Source organism: Oryzias melastigma, linkage group LG12 (genome assembly GCF_002922805.2).
Source record: "Oryzias melastigma strain HK-1 linkage group LG12, ASM292280v2, whole genome shotgun sequence".
NCBI classification, from domain to species: domain Eukaryota; kingdom Metazoa; phylum Chordata; class Actinopteri; order Beloniformes; family Adrianichthyidae; genus Oryzias; species Oryzias melastigma.
The window spans coordinates 27057098-27075729 of NC_050523.1; the positions used below are offsets into that span (position 1 = coordinate 27057098).

Consider the following 18632-nt stretch of genomic DNA (forward strand, 5'->3'; position numbering starts at 1 on the left):
GTGTTTTGTTTTTACCTCTGAAGTGTTTTTATTTTATGTTTTATTTTTTTAATATCTGATGTTTTTCTCTTTAATGTTTTTAACCTCTGAAGTTTTTCTTTCATTTTTTTTATCTCTAAGTTTTTTTCCCTTTTATGTTTTTAATCTATAAAGTATTTGTCTTTTAGGTTGGTGACCCCTGGTTTAAGGCCATCAAATATAATATTGGCTCAAATGTTATTTGTGTAGAAGCTCGTGAGATAAGGAAAACATTACTCAGCAGAACAGTGATGTCTGCAGGTGCTCTTTTTTGCCTCAATACAAAAACGTTCCAGCATGTTGTAGATCTTTCATATCAAATGTAAATGAAACCCTCCTCTCATTGTTCTCTCACATTTTCCTTAAGAAGAGCAGGAAGATCCAATATTGAACACTTTTATTTCCATCAACCAGTGAAGGAGAAAGGAGCTGTCCGTGGTTCTGAATCCCCCAGGAAAATGAGGTCTGTAGCTGAACTTCCAAACAGCCTAGAAAACTGAATAAAGCCTAAATGAGCCAAAACAGCTAGCATGTAAATATTAGCATAACTCTAAAACAGCCCTAAAAAACCTTAAAAAATGTAATTTAGCCAAAACAGTTAGCATGTAAATGTAAAAAACGTAAAAAAAAAAAAAAACTTTAAACTCGTAACTTTGTAACATAATTATGAATAATAAAAATAAAAATGAGCGCATGATACCATCGGGTCATTAATAACAATAAAATAAAATTACCTGGAGGGCCGGATCCGGCCCCCAGGCCTTGACTTTGACACATTTGGATTAGATTCTGTCTGCTGGCTAAGATTTTAATCTGCATCTATAAATATTTCCAGCCTGTTATGTTGACCCTTGTGCTATTGTAGGGATTTACATTGAGGTGGGGTCATCTGGACCCCTCAAGACAGCGTACTGAACGTGTTTTTTATAGAATTTGTTTATCTTTACTGATGTCTGTGGCAGACATCAAATCCTGTCCACCTTTGTCATGGGAGGGATCACACATCAATGTAAGGGTGGGTCATCTGAACTCCATGAGAGAGCACGAGGGCTAAAGCTAGCGGTAGTCAGTCAGAAAATCCCAATATTCATTAGAATCTGTAGTTTTAGTTTGGTCTTGTATGGTATTATCAGACTGAACTGGCCCCAGCTGTCGTCTCTTTGATTAACCTGCTTCTTCCAGAGGATGAAGCTGCTTTCAGACTCCAGAGAAGCTCGTTTCTGCTTCCTGAATCCATGAACTGACAGCTGGAGTCTGACCGCTTTACCCTGTGGAAACACAAACGTGGACTCAGGCTTCTCTGGGTTTATTGCTTATTCTCTTTTACATTTATGTCATTGAATTACTGAAAACAAAAAAATGGAGCTTCTCGATGGTTGGGGTTCAAAGTTCTTCCTCCATTGAGTTGAACTGATCAGCAGCATGAAGATCAAAACTGAGAGCTGGAGAAATATAAAAAGAGCGGATGAGGTGATGAGCTGTCAGCACAAACATCTTGAATGTTGAACAATTGTCCTCTGCAGATGTTTGTCGGGAAACGCCTCAGAATCCAAGAGCTGCAGCTCCGTGTTCTGTCTATGCGAGTGTTGAATCAAGCCCCGCCCACTCCTGGAAACACCCCTCCCCACCAGCAGAACCCGTAGGGAGAAAAACCGAGCCGGCTGACCGGTCTGGTCCAACAGCTGACCTGGTTCACCTCCAGGAAAGTCCAGATAGAAGGTCTGGAGCAGACCCAACATCCCCAGAACTGGTGGAGCTCTACCCCTCCTGCCGTTTAGAGGAGGTGGCGGGGCTAACTTTCATTGCTCCGCCTCCTCTGCAGCTGCTTTGTTCAGTGCCCAGTCTTAAAGTTCTGATGCTGGAAGGTTCTGTTGTTCTGGGCTCTGAAGATCTTTGGGGGTGTGGACGGGTTCTGAAGTCTGCAGAAACCTCAGAACGATGAAGACGAGGGCCGACCTTCACAAACCTTAAAAATCTCTCAACACAAACTTAGAATAAATAGTAAAATCTGGAGACGCCGTCTCTGCTCAAACTCCCCGGAAGTTCAAACCAGCTTCAGAACATGTGGGTCGTCTCAGTCCACAAGGCCGACCCACTGGACCCCCCCGATTTCAAATCGGACAGAAATGCTTCTGGTCAGAGCGTCCCTCTGCCTCAGGGAGGCGTGGCCTGTTCTTGTCCGTCAGTGGATGGAGTTGAGATTCTGAGCTTCTGCGGCGTCCACTGCTGGATATTAGCGAGCCGCTCACCAACATCTTCATCGTCCCTTCGTGCACGTTTGAGGGGAACGTGCGTCCTGAGCCGTCAAACTGAATCAGCAAAGTCAGGAAGACGTCGGCGTGTCCGAGGCTGCAGGGAACCGGGCGGAGCTGAAGAGCGTCTGTACGTGCAGAGTTCATGACCTCCAGAGCGCCCGCCGCCGGCCCGGATCCAGAGCGCCCCCTCCAGCTGCTGATGGAGGACAGCGTGCACGAGCCACACACTTCACAGTTTAGAAAACAGTAAAAGGAGGAGAGGAATATTTACAAACATCTGCTGCACCAGCAGGAGCGTGCACGTGTCCCACATTTGTTTTTTGGGGGGGGTCAGTCCAAACGTCCCAGACAGACACACACACACACACACTGAGAAAAGAGTCGACCCAACCCGCCCCCCCCCACGGCAGAGACGCTGGCGTGCAGCAGAAGTGACCCCCCCCACACACATGAAGCCCACAGCTGAAGAGACGGATGAAGGTCAGAAATGCTTCTGCTCTACACAAGTGGGGAGGAAGAGGAGGGACGCAGATGCAGCCCCCTCCAGGTTGGTGGGGGGGTGAACACGGTGGAAAGGCGCCTCCTGCAGGTCAGCCTCTGTGTCCGTAGTTGACCTCCTGTCCGTTGTTGGTCTCCATCGGGTCGTCATGGAAACTTTCACACTGTTCCATGACCTTCCTGCAGAGACAGACAGAGCAGCACCGAGTTCAGGTCCGTGCACAGAAACACACGCACAGAAAACGTCAAAAGAAAGGGTTTTAGTAGGGGTGTCAAAGTATTCAAAGTTATTTTATTTAACTTCCTTTGCCAGTGGGAACACAGAGCTGACACTATCATCAAATAGATAAATCAATAAAACAGTAAAGTCAGTTAAATCAGTACAACAGACACTCAGTAAAATACGGAGAATAGAACCTCAGACCAAGTGACAGAATAGTTTAAAATGAGTGTATGTCAAACTCCACACACAGTGAAGGTTCCACGACCAGGACACTCTCCACGCCCGCTCCTCTACTCCTCCTGAGACCTCTTCTCCGTGCAAGAGGGAGTATTCTTACGGTCATGTGTACGTATTCTTACGCTACAAAAACTAGTTCCGCCCCCTCGTGGAGGACCTGGTTTAGGTTCTCCTGCACGTCCGTGTGAAACTCAACATTAAAGGGAAAAAAAAAAACAAACAAACCTGAAAATACCTGCGTATCATTAATTTTTCAAATTAAAACTAAAAGAGAGGGTAAAAGGACGGGTTGTCCAGCCCGGTAGGAGTCACCAATCACTCCTGGCTGCAGTGCAGTGAGTGTTTGGGGGAACCTGCACTGTTTGCTCCTGCACTAAGAAGACCTGATGATGATCAGCTGATCAACTGTCTGCACTCCGAGTGTCGGACCTCGACAACCAGAGCGAGGAGCGAAGCGAAGGGGCACGAGAGGGTGATTGATTCTGTGGAGGTCCACCACGGCCCCCCAAAACACACTCTGCAGAGGAGGGCTGACACCATTAGTCGTTACTTTATATCATATGGAGTCAGAGTGTTGTAAAGTTGAAAGTTATAATGACATTCTGCTAGACTATTTTGGCATTTATTAAGGTTTTTTTTAGGCTATTTTGGAGTTTAAAATTTCAGCTGCATGCTAGCTATTTTGGCTAATTTGGTTTTTTTTCTGTTTTTTTAGGCTAATTTGGCATTTAACTAATATTTTAGCTGGCTGTCAGCTACAGTGTTTTTAGCTATCAACTTTAGCATTTCAGCTATGAGCACTAGCATCTTTAGCAACCAAATTCAGCTTCACACGAGCATCATCACAGGTAATGCTATATATCTAGTTTTTACTTAGTTTAAAGCTAATGATCGTTAAGAAGTGTGCTTTACGTCGTTTCCCCACGATCGATTAGTCGATTAATTGGAAAAATTATTGGTGATTAGTCGACTATTAGAATACTCGTTTGTGACCCCACTACTGCAGAGGAACACTGCAGTGCAGGAATCAGCCTCACCTGGCCATGTCCTTGGTCTCTGGATGAGAACTTTCCAGCTCCAGAACTTTCTCCAGCAGAGTTATTCCCCCCTCCTTGATGAGCAGCGGGCAGTATTTGCTTGCTGCAAGAAAAGAGAAGGATTGGAATTCATTCTGAGTGGCAGAATGCGGAAAACCACAACAACGAGAAGCGTTTCCACTCACGGTAGACGGACACCAGGTTGAAGAGCGCCCAGGTGGCCCAGTGCTGGCTGACGGGGGAGATGCCCTGTGGCAGCAGGCGCAGGATGGGCTCGAACGACCTGAGGGACAGACCAGAGCTTCAGAGCCGCCGCTTCCTTTACCCCCCCAACCTCCACTTTTCCACAGAGAGGGGGTCATAGTGCATGTGTGGGGGAGCTGCAGCTCAGCAAACCTCCACGAATGGTTTAGAACTTTAGAACGGAGGTTCTCAAAGGGAAAAGTTTTTATGGCCATCAATAAATCATAATGGATATTAAACCAGCTTTAAAATAAAAAAAAATGTTTTGGTTTTGTGGTTTCAGGCGACATCTGCAGGAACAAAAAGGTAATTACACCCAGGTGTCAATTGTAGTGCATTCATTTCACCACTAGAGAGTAGACATCTTCTGTCACTGCTTCTACGCAGAGGAAGAATGGTGATGACGGCAGTAGACATGGAGTCAGAGCGGGAGGATGAGCAGGATTCAGAGAGAGATTCAGAGCAGCTTCCTTTGAGGAAAAACAAGCGTTGGCGAGGAGAAAAGACGTTTTCAAGCTAGGTGGACAAATGCTTACTTTGTCGTACCAAATGGGCTGGATAAAGTCATGTGCCTGATTAATCCACCGGTCAGAGATTTCAATATAAATCCTCACTACGTTACAAATCATAAAAACTATGACAAATTTACCAGTAAGGAGTGCAACAATGAACTCACACAACTACAACCAGGCTACGCTGCACAGCAGAGAATGTGAACAAAAATAGCAAAATCCAGTGAAGCTGTGACAGAAGCGAGTTACGTTGTGGCTTTGGAAATGAGCCAGTGTTGTGCCGAGGTACTTTCAGCCTCCCAGAATGTGTTTACCTGCTCTCTGGCATCGCTGATTTGGTTCATAACGCTCATATTTTCTCCCAAAAAAAGTGTTAAAAGAAGGTGAAAATAACAATATTCTTTATTCTGGAGCTTCTGGGAGTTTATTGTCATATTTTAATTTTTTTCTCCACATATTCTATGTAAAACATCGAGAGCGGGACAGAGATTCTGTCGGGTCGGAGCTGATCCAGCCTGACAGAACATGTAACCATAACAAATCACTTTCATAAATCATACTTCTGATCCTAAACTAGCCAAACTAAAGTCTTTTGTCTTAACACAAAAAGCTGTTATTGTTTTACGTAGAATATGTGAAAAAAAATATGCAAATATGACAGTAAATTCACCAAAGCCCCAGAATAAAGTATATTGTAATCATCCACCTACTTTTAACACAGTTTAGGGATAAAACATGAGTGTTAAGAAACAAATCAACAATACCAGAGCGCGGGGACACTAATTCTGGCAGGGGATGTACCTCGGCACAACACCGGCATAGAAAGCCCTTCAGTGACGGCGAATTTGTAAGAGAGTGTCTGCTGAAAGTAGCTCACAGAATCACACAGGGCTGATGTTGACCAAAATGTATCCATTGATGTTTCAAATCTTGCTCTGTTTGTTCTAATGCTCTCTTAACTGCACAGAGGACACTTGGTCATTGAAGAACATTTTAAAATAATTATTAAATCAGGATTTACAAATGTACTTTACACTCTGTTAGGTTTTTTCTAAATTCCAAACAATAATCGACATGTTTAGAAGTGTTCTTAAATGAAAGCACATTTCTTTACAGCGAGCATGACGTTACTTTGAGAAGAACTCGCCTCTGCCTCTTAAATAAGGTTTTTCAAAGCTTTAAAAAAGGAAGTTTCAGATTGGAGGTTAGCCGACAGAGCAGGTTTGTCAAAAATAGAGCAGCTGCAACTAAGGACTATTTAGTTTTTTATATATTTCCTATATTTCTTATTTTCACTGAAATGGTTTCATCTTTAAACCTTTCAGACTGATAAACGTGCACGACAACACTCTGAAGTGTTTGTAGATTTTGTTCTCAGCTGAGAATATTTCAGTAAAGTCCTAAATCTCTGAAAAGTTCTGGTTCCTAAATTCCTTTTGTGAAGCAAAGGCATTAAAGAAACTGCTGTCTGTTACAGCGCCTCCTCAGTGGAGGTCTGTGGTCCAGACTTCAGCTCTCTGATTGGTCAGAACAGTTCAGTGAAATCAGACGTCTGACCCGAGCCGACCTGTAGTTGATGTTGCGGCGTGAGCTGACGTCCCAGCTCCGGATGGCCTCCCACATCTTCTCCATGACCAGCTCCCTGCGCGGCTCCTGCATGGCCCAAACCTCAGAGCCGTCGAACATGATGTGTGACAGGACGCCGCACGCGTTGTACGAGACCTCGATGCCGTCTGCCTTACTGTCCAGCAGGTTGCTGCGTCAGAGAGACGAGGAGGGTAACAACTCAGACTTTGTTTTACTTTACATAAACAATCTGAACTTCAAATAATCATAACTGGGAATGATTTTAAAATAGATCAGGAGTTTAATCTCTGCACAGGAATGGATCCAACACTTGATCAAACTAAGCCTCCTTCAGTCCCTCGTTCATGGCCTACTGTGAGGACTCAACCAGGACAGAAGAACGGGCTGCAGTCTGTGACTCAGACCCCGTCTGCGACTTAATACCGTCGGCGGCTGTGACCACCTCTGGAGTCCAGACTGGACGCACTGAGGTCCCCATTCCTTACAGGTGATGAGTAATCAGACTACAAAGTACATCTGTAGGTCCAGTAACAGGTTTTGACTACAGCCTGTAAACAGTTTACAGGGAACTGTGTTTCAGAGGCTCCACTGTAGACAGCAGAGACAGCGCCCCCTGCTGACAGCTGACCTGAAGACAGAGATGAACTGTGGCGTGAGCAGCTGTGGCCGCAGAGCCTTGACCTCAGCCACGTTTCCCAGCAGCCCCAGCATATTGCGGTGAAGCTCCTGCTTGTCCGGAAACTCCTGCAGGGAGAAGACGCCACAAAGAGAAGAGACGTTCACACTTCCAGAAGAATCTCTCACACTGCAGTGATTAATCACAACTAGAGCCCTGAAGTCACGTGCTGAACTAATATCTGAACCAAACCGTACCAACACTGTCACATCCTTCAGAAAAGATTCGTTCAGAGAGAAGGACCAAGAACGTCACCATGTACTGAAAACTGTCATTTAAAAAAATGGATGGTGCTTAATTTATTATACTCACCTCTGCCTCGACCTACTGCATCCTATGGAGGGTGCTACGACAAAGCAGAGTGGGCTCACCTGTAGACAGTCCAGGAAGAGGGTCATGCCGCGACAGTTGAGGAACATCTGACAGTTGTCTGGCGTCTCATCGGTGATGTTCCACAGAGCGCTCCAGGAAAACTCCATCACCTGATCACACTGCAAGCAAACAGTTTCTTCACAAAAGCAGGAGGCCGGACCTTAGCTGACATGCTGTCAGTCGTGTAGGTTCAGACTCACCATTCTGTCCAGCAGCTTCTTCTGGATCAAGTTCAGCATCGTCTGAAACCAAGACGCATGTTTTCGTTTCAACGGGGAACCAAAATGCTGATTTTTCCAAAAGTATCTGTGGCGGAAACGTAACCCTAACCCGGAGATCTACGGAGGTTTGCTCTTCAACACCGACCCACTATGACCAGAGTCACTCAGGTGTAGCTTATAGAGCAGGAACTGGTTCTTTTTAGTCGGACAGACACTGGACTAAAAAAAAGGCAAAGCAACTGAAATCTAAAGAAAATGTTCTGATTCTTCAGGAAACAAAAAGATCAGAATCTTTAAGATGGATGTCCCGATCAGGTTACTTTTTAGCCTGGATTTGATTCCAAGTCCTTTGATTCTAAGTATCTGGCGATAGAGTACACCACCAAAACGTGTCTGGATCTTCTCTATACCGACGGGGATGAGACAAATGCTGAAGACAGGTTTCACACATCCAGCCAACGAATGGGATTTGGACTGAACTCATTCCTGGAAACTACCTTGACGAATCCCATCTTCCCCACGGCCTCCTTGTGGTGGTTGTCCACCTGGCAGACCAGAGCGTTGCACAGGTGGACGGCAATCCTCTGGATGGACTCGTCCTGCCGGGCCGGCTCCAGGATCTTCAGCAGCAGCTGGTTGACACGCCGGTACTGGAACTCCAGCTCCTCTGGGATGCTGAAGTTACACAGAGTCAAGCAGCAGTTCCTCTGGACCTGGTGGTGAGGGGTGTTATAGTTAGTATTTTTGTAATTCATCACCCGACCCCCCTGACCCCCTCCCACTGTATGAACTCTAGACCCAGTGTGTGTGAGAGTGAAGCAGTTTAAGTGCAGAGTGAGGATCGGTTCAGCTTGGTTTAAATGTTATGAAAGGACCTCTTTTGACCCCCCCAGCCTGACTCACTGTGACCTCCTGGTACTGCTCCATCCCGTTCAGAACCACGTGGATCACCTCTCGGCGGAGCAGCACGCTCTGGTCGCTGCGATACTCGGTGTTGGTCAGGTAGAACAGAGCCGCGCTGCCCGTCACCTGGATGCTTTTGTCGTATTTGTGGCACTTCAGAGCTGCGATCACGAGCTGAGACAGAGGCGGGACCGTGAGAGCGGCGCCACAGCAGAACCCAACCCCCCCACCCGAGTGCATACCTGCAGGGCGCGCAGCAGCTGGTTGCAGTGCTGGATCCTGGCGATGTCGAACAGCTGGTTGATGGCTCTGTGGGCCAGCTCGGGACGAAACTCTGTGTACGCCTCGATGGCGTTCAGAACCTGCTCCTCATTTTTTGACCCGGTCACCTGAGAAGCAGAAAAGTATGGACTGATTTTTGTGCCACTATATTGCAGGCAAAAGTCACAGTTTTAAGATCAAAATTTTCTAAATTGCAAACAAAATGTGAAGAAATAAGAATAAAAATTCATAAAATGCTAATAAAAATAGTTAATATTTTCTTTCAAAAACTATTTTTTTGCTTCCAAAAAATTATTTTTGCGCTTACAAACTTTTTTTTTGTTGCTTCCAAAAATATTTTTGCTTTTAAAAAAAACTTTTTTTTTTGCCTTCCAAAAATGTTTTGGCGTACCTTGTAGGCGGGGATGTGCGTCACGTTGCACAGCGTGGTGTCGTACAGGCCCAGAAACTGCAGCGGCCTCTTCAGCTCCCTGAAGGGGTAGATGCTGCTCTTGCACGGCTCAGTGCTGCAAGATTGAGAAAGAAGTTCAGCTCAGACTCATCCAAAGGTCGCCCTTCACCCCTCATCCTCACAGCCACCTGGGACGCCCCATGGCCTCCTCAAAGTGTGGGACGGTGCAGTTGTCCAGCATGATGTGGCCAGAGATGTCCAGAGAAACCAGATGGAGCAGACGCTGCACGATGGCCGTCAGGATCTTCCTGGTCATCTTGAACTTGGTGACCCTCATGCTCTCCTGTGAGATGTCCAGATGTCTGAGGAAACCAAAGAACATCCTGTGTGTGAGAATGCTGCAGCCGCTACACCGTTAAAGCTGCAACACAGAGGATCGGAATCACAGAGCATCACCAGACTGTAAAAACCAGCGTGTCAGAAGCTGCAGAGATCCTCTCTGCTCCATTTTAATCTGATGCAGATCGTGTGTCGGCAAAAATGTCTCATCTTTCTACTGCCACAGGCTCCGCCCCTCACCTGAGATGAACCAGCTCCAGCACGGTGCTGATCAGCTCCTCAGAGAGGTCCACGTTGTACAGAACCAGAGACGCCAGTCTGTCCTTCCACTGCGTCAGGAAGGCCGTCCCCAGCAGGTGCACGTTGGACAGGTCCAGGGAGGTGACGCACCTGAGGGGTCTGAGGAGCGCCTCGGCGTCCACCTCGTCCGGGAGCCCCCCCAGGTTCAGCAGCCGGAGGCGGTTGAACCCCTGGAAGCTGAAGTCTGTTTCTAGGGCCTGTCTGGAGGCGGGGCTCTCCTCCTCCTCATCCTCAGTGCTCTCGTTGCAGGCGAGCGGAGCCCCCCCCTTCTTGTAGAAGATGTTGCTGCAGCCGAACAGACACAGAGAGACCAGGGTGTCCCTGAAGCAGGCCAGCGTCTTCAGGCTGCGGGAGGACAGCCCGTTGCAGTAGGTGAGGTGGAGCTCGATCAAGTCCTGCAGAAACACCAGCAGGTATTCAACGAGGGAGGGGGTCATGCTTCATAAACATTACTGGAGATGAAGTGACGTCAGCTGCAGGCTCTCACAAGGTGGATTCTTGATGTAGATGTTTGGCCTTCATGCTCTTTTCAACAAACACAGATATAAATTAGGACTGTGAACATTAACGCGTTAACGATTAATCAACCCGTATTAATGCATTCATAGTAATTATATCATGGTACGAGTAAATACTCCATTCTGATTGGCTGCTGAGAGTGGATTTAAAAAGTGATAAACCAGTTTATGGATCAGAGTGATGTGTACAACGCTCTGAAAAAAGAGCAATGTTGTAGCGATTAGCAGTGAAATACATATTTGCCTTTGAGAAAACTTGAGCTGCAGCGCTGACTGTCGTTTAAATAGAGCCTCTTGGCCTCATTCATCCTGTCATCACACTGAAATGTTTCTGGAAGGACCGGCTTTTTTCAGTTCATTTTTGAAGAACTCGTTCAGGTTAATGAACCCTTCAAACGCTAGATTTAACAATCTTGCAATCACACTTTTAGAAACCTGCAAGTTAAAGCACATTCATTCTATTTTTCTTATTTTAGACGGTTCAGGCCTCTGCATGGTGCGTTCATTTAATTAATAATCTGAATTTGGCCGCTGACGTTACTGAAATTGATAGCTGAAAATGTTGAAGCTGAAAGCCAGCTAATATATTAGCTAAATGCCAAATTAGCCTAAAAAAATAAATAAATAACTCAGTTAAAACAGCTAGCATGTTGTTGAAATAATAGCTAAACTTCAAAATAGCCTAAAAAATGTTAGTAAATGCCAAAAAATCTAGCAGAATGCCAAATTTTAACACTTTTAAACTGTAACTGTTTAACATAATTATGAATAAAAACAGACAGGAATATTATTCCAGAATAAATCAACTTAAACCTTAAATAACTTTCAATATTTTACTCTCCATAAAAATATATTTTATCAAAATTATACAAGTTAGAAATTAGAGCAAGATAACATCGAGCCATTAATAACAATAAAATAAAATGATCTGGAGGGCCGGATAGAATTACATGGAGGGCCGGATCTGGCCCCCGGGCCTTGACTTTGACACATGTGACCTACAGCCATTTTCACATTTTGGCTCAATGTGGGAAAAGAACATTTTTGTTTGACCAATCTTCATCAGATTTCCAATAGGTTAAGTCTACAACCACAACCAAAGTTTTGTTGAGATTTTAACTTTGGGGAAAATAAAATACTTTCTACTTATACTGGACATATTCTGGGAATAAAAACATCTTGATGACTCCAAGACGGAGACGTCAGACTTCCAGATTGAAGCTCTATTATTAACAAAACTAACCGGCTTCAAGCTGCACTAAGGTGAAGGTGTGGCCTTGTGATTGACAGCCCTGTTTGCTTTCCTTACCCGTTTATTAAAGAGAGGTCAGCTCTTTGTTTGATCTGGCACCAGCTCACCTGTGCTGCACTGAAGCAGGTGAACTATCAGAGATGTTTTCCTGACAAACGACCGTGTCCGACCCCCCCTGCAGACTCTGACCTGCTTGCTTATGGCCTCCAGGTCTCGGTCCCGCACAAAGTCCTCCCTCAGCTGCACTCGGGTCAGTCTGGTGCTCCGGGGGTCAGAGAAGAGCTGGAAGAAGCTCTCCTCGGGTTCAAAGTTACTGTCTGTGTGGACCAGCTCCATGTACCTGCAGAAGACAGGAGCACGGTCATTCTGGAAGCTGCAGCGGCGCTCCGGCGTGCAGGCCGGCACACGTACGTGTTGACCAGCTTGTCGCAGATTTCGCTCGGGAGGAAGATGTCGGAGCGCAGACACAGCTTGTTCTGGAGACCCTGATAGCACATGGTCCTCCTGAGGTTCCTGAGGCAGAAGACGGTGGTCAGGGTCATGAGGCTGTCGGGGTCGTCACCCGCTTTGGTCGCCATGCTCCCCTTCTCGTCCTCGCCGGCTCAAAACCGGCAGCAAAGGGAAACCTTTGAGGACACGAAAGAAACAAAGAATAAAAATTAAGACCAAATGTTCATGAGATTCATCACTAGAGATGATATGCAGGTTTATTACTATATTCAAAGATACGTAAAGAGCGGCGCCATATTGGAATGGTCTGAAAACAACGAGACATGGTTTAGCAGACACGGTAAAATTACCATAAAATGATTCATTTTGGTTCGATTTTAAAAAGGGAAAAACTCTGGTCATCAGAAAAATCATTCCCTGGTCATCGTAATGATGTTTTTGTACAAAGTGGAACAAATTAACAGCATTTCAAACTTTTCTATAAATTATTTAGGAAATGCAATGCATGCCTCTATCAGAAGGACTCAACGCGACAGCGGGCAGGCGGTCTTTCATACGACATATTTCCAGGTCCGTCCACCGGACGGAGATTCACTGCTGATGGACTCTTCCATCTTCACTACTGAGAGAATCCTGGTTAGTTTATTTTTCTCCACTTAGTAATCTGATTATCAGCAGGTTGTCTGGTCTGATCTGAGGTCTAACACACAAACAAATACCACCATCATCCTCCATAAACATAAAGATCTGATGGTCCTGACAGAAAACATGGAAACAGTGTGAAGTCTAAAGCTGTCATTGACTTTGAATAGACGACAAGATCAGTCTAAACGTTCATTATTGAGAGTAAACTCACTCAGATCTTCTTCAAATGTTTTCTAGAAGTTCTCCTTTATCAGCTGACAGCAATAATTTACTAGTGAAAAATTACATTCTAGTTTTTCCAGATCTGTTTGTACAATTTTAGTAAACTGACATATGTACCATTCCAATATGAAGAACAACTCTGCGTACGCAACAAGCTAACAAGTCATCTCTAGTGATATAACTGGTTGGTTCAGAACATGAGAAACTTTGAGACAGACACCCCGACTGTGTGGGACATCAGTTCCAGGTCTTACTACGGTCTTCTCCCCTCCAGGTTACTCCAGTAGACTCGGCTGGAATGAGCAGGAACGACGACAAATGCCAACAAGAGGACCATCAGAGGAAACCCGCTCTGGATCTGACCTGCCACAGGATGCACCACAGGATTAGAGCCTGTGCCAGGGTTACAGTTTCTGCTGGAATAGCAAAGAAGCAAACAGGTTCCTGACACTCAGAGGTTCATATTCCAGCCCAGCTGTGCACATGCTATGTCTGTAGCCACGAGCTCCCTGCTCCGCTCCATTCTGATCATCCACTTGTAGACAAACAGATCCATGAACGTCTTTGTTTTACTCATCTGAGCTGGAATCTGGATCAGAACTGTACGACTGGAAAGCTCTGATATTGCTCGGCATTTTACTTGTACCATGAATGTTAGGTTTGGGGTGTGAGGGGCTGTAAGCTAGCAGGAGAGTGTAAACTGAGAATTTCTGATTAAATCCTACTGCTCTGCAGAAACTATGTCCTAGAAAGCAACAGTTTTTTTGTTGCTAAAAACAGCAGAATCATAAATAAAGTCTACTGTGAATGCTTTCACGAGAAAAACAATTGCATATTTGAGACAACAGAATAGGGGGGCCACGATTGGTCGACTATTCGACTAATCGTGGACTAGTTCGACTAGTTGATGACTAATTTAATAGTCGATTAGTCGTTACTTTATATTATATGGAGTCAGAGTGTAGTAAAGTTGAACAAAGTTGTGAACGTTCAGCACCAAAAAAAGTACTTTTGTCATATTAGAGTCAGTAAGACCAAAACTTAATCATTTCTGAAAAATAGTCCCTTTTTTCAGATGCTGACCTCATTAGAGAGATCAGGAATATACTTTCCATCAAACTCACTTTGACAGGTGACCTTTGACCCCATATACCCTTTATATACAAAAATGATGATAAATTATTACATCACCTTGAGGGGCGGGGCACCTGTCAAAACAAGATTGATGGATGGTGTAGGGTCAAAGGTCACCTGTCAAAATGACTTTGATGAAAAGTATATTCCTGATCTCTCTCATTTGATTTAATCTTGCTTTAATACCAGAAACTCATGAAGTTCAGAGGCTCCACGATTCATCAAAAGCTTAATAAACTTTTATTTTCATTGTCTTTATTTTTAGTTAGTTTAAAGCTGATGATAGATGTGTGCTTTACATCCACTTAGTGCATGACCCGATTAGTCAAGTAATCGGAAAAAATAATCAATGATTAGTCGACTATTAAAATAATCGTTTGTGGCAGCACTACAACAGAAATGCAAAATGCCAAAACACCAATAATAAGAAAAAATGTGAGATTGTTTTTAAATATTTTTACAGCAGAAAACAAAAATCTTAAATTAACCCACATTACCAAATAAGCTAGAAAAGCTCTGTGAAGGTATGAGTAAATACTCACAGACTTATGAACTCTACACGCTGACTCAGCAGTGTGTTCACATGGCGGAGACAGAAAGAAGAGTGCTGGACAAGCTCTGAAGCAAGTTTGTTCTGTGAAGGTTTCAGTTTCTATTTGTGTGGCAGGAACCACACCTGTATCCAAAACAAACACTCCCCTCACCCACTGTTCAGGTGAGCGTCTGAGGCCGATCTCAGCCAACAACTTCCTTCTGAGGTCTCTGCACAATCTGCTCCACGTCCACGGCTGGTCTTTACCAGCTAATCCATTTAAACCTTCCTTCATTAAACATGATTCTGATTCATGACATAAGAGGATCTATTTTCCTTTGAAGATATTTGTAAAAATGATTAAAAACTTTTCTGATTGTTTTTGCGAGATTTCCTAATTTATCAAGTCCAACCTTCACACGGTTTAAATAACTTATTCAATGAAGAGAACACATTAAAAAAGAAAGATTAAAAGAAATAATATGGTCCTTGCCATCAGTACCTGATGCTGCGGGCCATAATTAAGTGACTTCTGATAAAATCTTATCCATAGAAATCTCAACACATTTCTCCACTGTTTGACAAATAGGAGCAGAGACTAATCCTAAACTGATTAACATAATCAACTCTTGATCATGATGGCCCAAACATGACTGGACGGCTCCAGTCACTCAGTGAGCAGTAATAACTCCCCCCTTTGCTATTGGTCCGACTGCAGGTATTGTTTAAAGTCCCACTCTGATCTTAATCCATTTTAAAATATGATCTCATGAATATGATCTTTATAGCCTAAATTTAAAAAAAATGTTTTCTAGGACATATTTTCTGCAGAGCAGCAGGAGTTCATTAGAAATTCACCTCTGAGTTGTGGGCGGGACTGTTGGCATGGAGTAAGCCTGCACTGATATCCCATCATCCCTTTGTTTACACTCTCTCCCACTAGCTTAAAGCCACTCACACCCCCAAGCTAACATTAGCAAGGCAACAAAACGGCGAGCGCCATCATTTCTATCAGTTCTGATCCAGATTCCAGCTCAGACGAGGAAAACAAAGACGTTCATGGATCTACTGGTCTGACAGTGGATGATCAGAATGGAGCAGAGCTGGGAGACTGGGATTTACCCAGAGAATTTTAAAGCAAGTTATGAGTCATTTTTAGTCTGCTCCTGATTTACCTTGATTTGAATACTCAAAAACACCATTTTAATCTTCATTTTCTTTATACATATCCTCCATCAATCAATTCAGAGATCTTTGATTCCATTTCTTTGTGTTTTCATTACAGCTCCTCCTTCATGACAAAGATTTTACTGTTGAATCTCCTGACCTGATCCGTCTCTGAATTCTGGTTATTTTTGAACAGTTCAACAAATAAATTCTCCCCGATGTGACCCAACAGTGATCAAACCTGACCTGGTTCTTGACCACTAACTAGCTGCTTATAACATTTGAATAAAGTAGTTGTCGATGGCCGACACGTGATTAGAATGTTACTGTTGTTTAAACAGTTTTCAGGAAGAAATAATAAAAAAAAGTATAAAAACGGATCAGAAATGTACATTTCAGCACAAAAAGGAGGAAGAAATAACCTTCCAGCTTGTGGGTTAAACAGATGATCCTTAACTTGAGGATGAAGAAAAAGAACAGAAACAGAAATGTTAAAAATGAGGATGTGCATTTAAATTGTTTTTTTGACTGAAAACTTAATTTTGTATTTACAGACGTTCAAGTCAAAAATAAATCGAAACAATTTATAAGAGACCTAGACAGGATAGTTAGATCATCTAGGATAGAAAACTTGTTACAGAGAAATCAGCTAAAACTTCCATCAATAGTCATATTAGACCTTAATCCTGGATAAATGTAATCATTTCTTAGATTTTAAATTGTGAATTGCTTAAGTTTTGTTTGTTTCTGATACAGAATATTCTGCCCTAAAACACGCACGGATCATGTTTCTGTTTTATTTGAATTAATCAATCTAAACATGGATCCCTGATGAGATTGAATTAGGATTGATCTGGAAGTTGGGTCTGACCTCTCCACTAACCACGGGGAGGACAGGTGAGAACACCGACGCGCAGGTTTGTTTACATGTTTACCTGACGCGCGTGGACGGGATTTTCAGCATTGAAAAGAACTTCCAGTAAAACGTTGTCATTTCAGAAACAGCGTGGACATTCCGGGGTTTTCTTCCCACAGACCCCACGGCCTTCATGCAGACACGGACCCATCGCACCTCCGCAGACCTGACTGCTCACCTTTGCTCCTGCTAGCTGTCCTGCTAGCCAACAGCGCTAGCAACTTAACGATAACTTCTTTAAAAGTTGCTAACAAATGTTAAACTGGAGCTAGGCCGTAGTTGGTGGACCCGTCCCGGTCCATTTCTCGGCTGGTTTTGGTACTTTTTTGGCTAGCGGCACAAACAGAACCGGATGAGCTGATATATTCGGTTAGCGAGCTAGCTAGCTGCACCATGGATGTGGTTTCTCAAACATTTACGACAGGCAGCCGCCGGACACCCCGAACCGACCGTCTGCGCTGCGGGACCGAACCAAAACCCGATCCGGACCTCAACCTAAACGAGCTGCAATAGTCGTCCAGACTACAGCCGAACCCCCGATGCGCTGTCACCGGTCACCTCACTGTCGGGTTAGCGCCATGCTAGCGGTGACTTTCCCCGGCTCTGTCTGCTCAGAGGCCGGCGTGGAGCGGGCGCTCGGCGCCTCGTCAGCGGGTAACTTACCTCACCTGTCCCGAGGCCGAGTCCCGATGACGGCCAGCAATTAAAAAACAAAATGATTATCGCCTGCAGCCGCTCATCTGATTTTCGATTTTACCTGATGTCAACAAACAGGCTCCTCCTTCTAACCCCAGTGAGCCCCTCCCACTTTCCACCCCTCCTCGTGCTTTTCCTCCAATCTGACCGCCTCTTTTTGTTCCTCCTGGATAAAAAAATGAAGTAGTAATCATTGGTTTACATTATATAAAATAAAACCAAATAAATATTCTTCCAAACATTTGACATGGAGGAGAAATGACAGAAATGTCTAATGGAAGCTGTGCAAACTGGGATGCAGGTGCAGCAGAATCCACCTGAGAACCATCATGGAAATGTTTGTTTTAAAGCTCACTTACACTTCGCTCAAACTTTTTATAAAATCTTTTTTTCAATAACAGATCATTCATTTAGCTTTAAAAAATCACTGCTGTCTGACCTCTGACTCATAAAAATCACATTATCATCATCAGTGGCGGGCCGTCAGGGCCTTCTCTGCTGGCCTAAAAATATCTGAATCACAGACTGATATTAATTATTATTTATTTCCGTGAATACGTATTCTATAATTCCAAATGCTCTGTCTTCGTCCTTTCATTGCTGTCTCCCTGGTTGCGCTGCTTCCAGACGTGTATTTTCCTATTTAAGCATTAACCAATCACATTGCAGCACCATTTGTTGCTAGGGTCAAAGAAATCTGCCCGGAGGCCTTCACAATCAGTTCTGCGGGCCCTGTAGCATAAAATAATTGTCGACCAAACTGTTGCTTCAACCAATCAGATTTGGAGTAGGCGACACCAAGGCCCTCTAGCAGGCGCACGGAAACGTCAGGATTTTCACGCGCTTTGATTGGATAGTCGGAGAGTGTACAAGGCAGAGCTAGCAAACTGAATCTAGCGACTCAGGGAGCTGCACCAGCAAATGTATCGAGTGGATTTAATAGCTTTACTGCCAAAGCCATTTTCAAGAAAAGCTGGACATTGTTAAGCAAAGTCGGGCAACTCTG

The 18632-nt window shown here is 44.3% G+C and overlaps 1 protein-coding gene across 7 annotated transcripts; it reads right to left on the reverse strand.

The window, feature by feature from the left end:
- Positions 1-1308: 1308 nt before the first annotated feature.
- zer1 (zyg-11 related, cell cycle regulator) lies at positions 1309-17735 on the reverse strand. 7 transcript variants are annotated; one of them, XM_024263241.2, is made up of 17 exons: positions 17594-17735; positions 13436-13544; positions 12276-12490; positions 12054-12204; positions 10035-10489; positions 9644-9817; positions 9456-9570; positions 9025-9171; positions 8783-8956; positions 8377-8592; positions 7859-7900; positions 7658-7777; positions 7239-7354; positions 6591-6779; positions 4454-4551; positions 4269-4371; positions 1309-2951 (listed from the first exon to the last, which is right to left on the reverse strand). In XM_024263241.2, the coding sequence occupies exons 3-17, from the start codon at positions 12440-12442 to the stop codon at positions 2864-2866; spliced, it is 2355 nt and encodes a 784-aa protein (XP_024119009.1). In that variant the 5' UTR covers positions 12443-12490; positions 13436-13544; positions 17594-17735; the 3' UTR covers positions 1309-2863. The 7 variants fall into 7 exon arrangements, with proteins under 7 accessions (XP_024119009.1, XP_024119013.1, XP_024119011.1 ...); XM_024263245.2 differs by having other exon boundaries at positions 13402-13544; XM_024263243.2 differs by having other exon boundaries at positions 13436-13597.
- Positions 17736-18632: the final 897 nt, after the last annotated feature.

What these genes read in the sequence shown, in the direction of transcription:
- zer1 (XM_024263249.2), bottom strand. Translation starts at nt 12,442, where the DNA reads ATGGCGACCAAAGCGGGTGACGACCCCGACAGCCTCATGACCCTGACC. An exon ending in GAGGCCATGGGGCGTCCCAG is followed by an intron (nt 9,571 to 9,643) that starts GTGGCTGTGAGG and finishes TCAATCTTGCAG; the next exon opens with CACTGAGCCGTGCAAGAGCA. An exon ending in TCTTCCTGGACTGTCTACAG is followed by an intron (nt 7,355 to 7,657) that starts GTGAGCCCACTC and finishes TTCTCCCTGCAG; the next exon opens with GAGTTTCCGGACAAGCAGGA.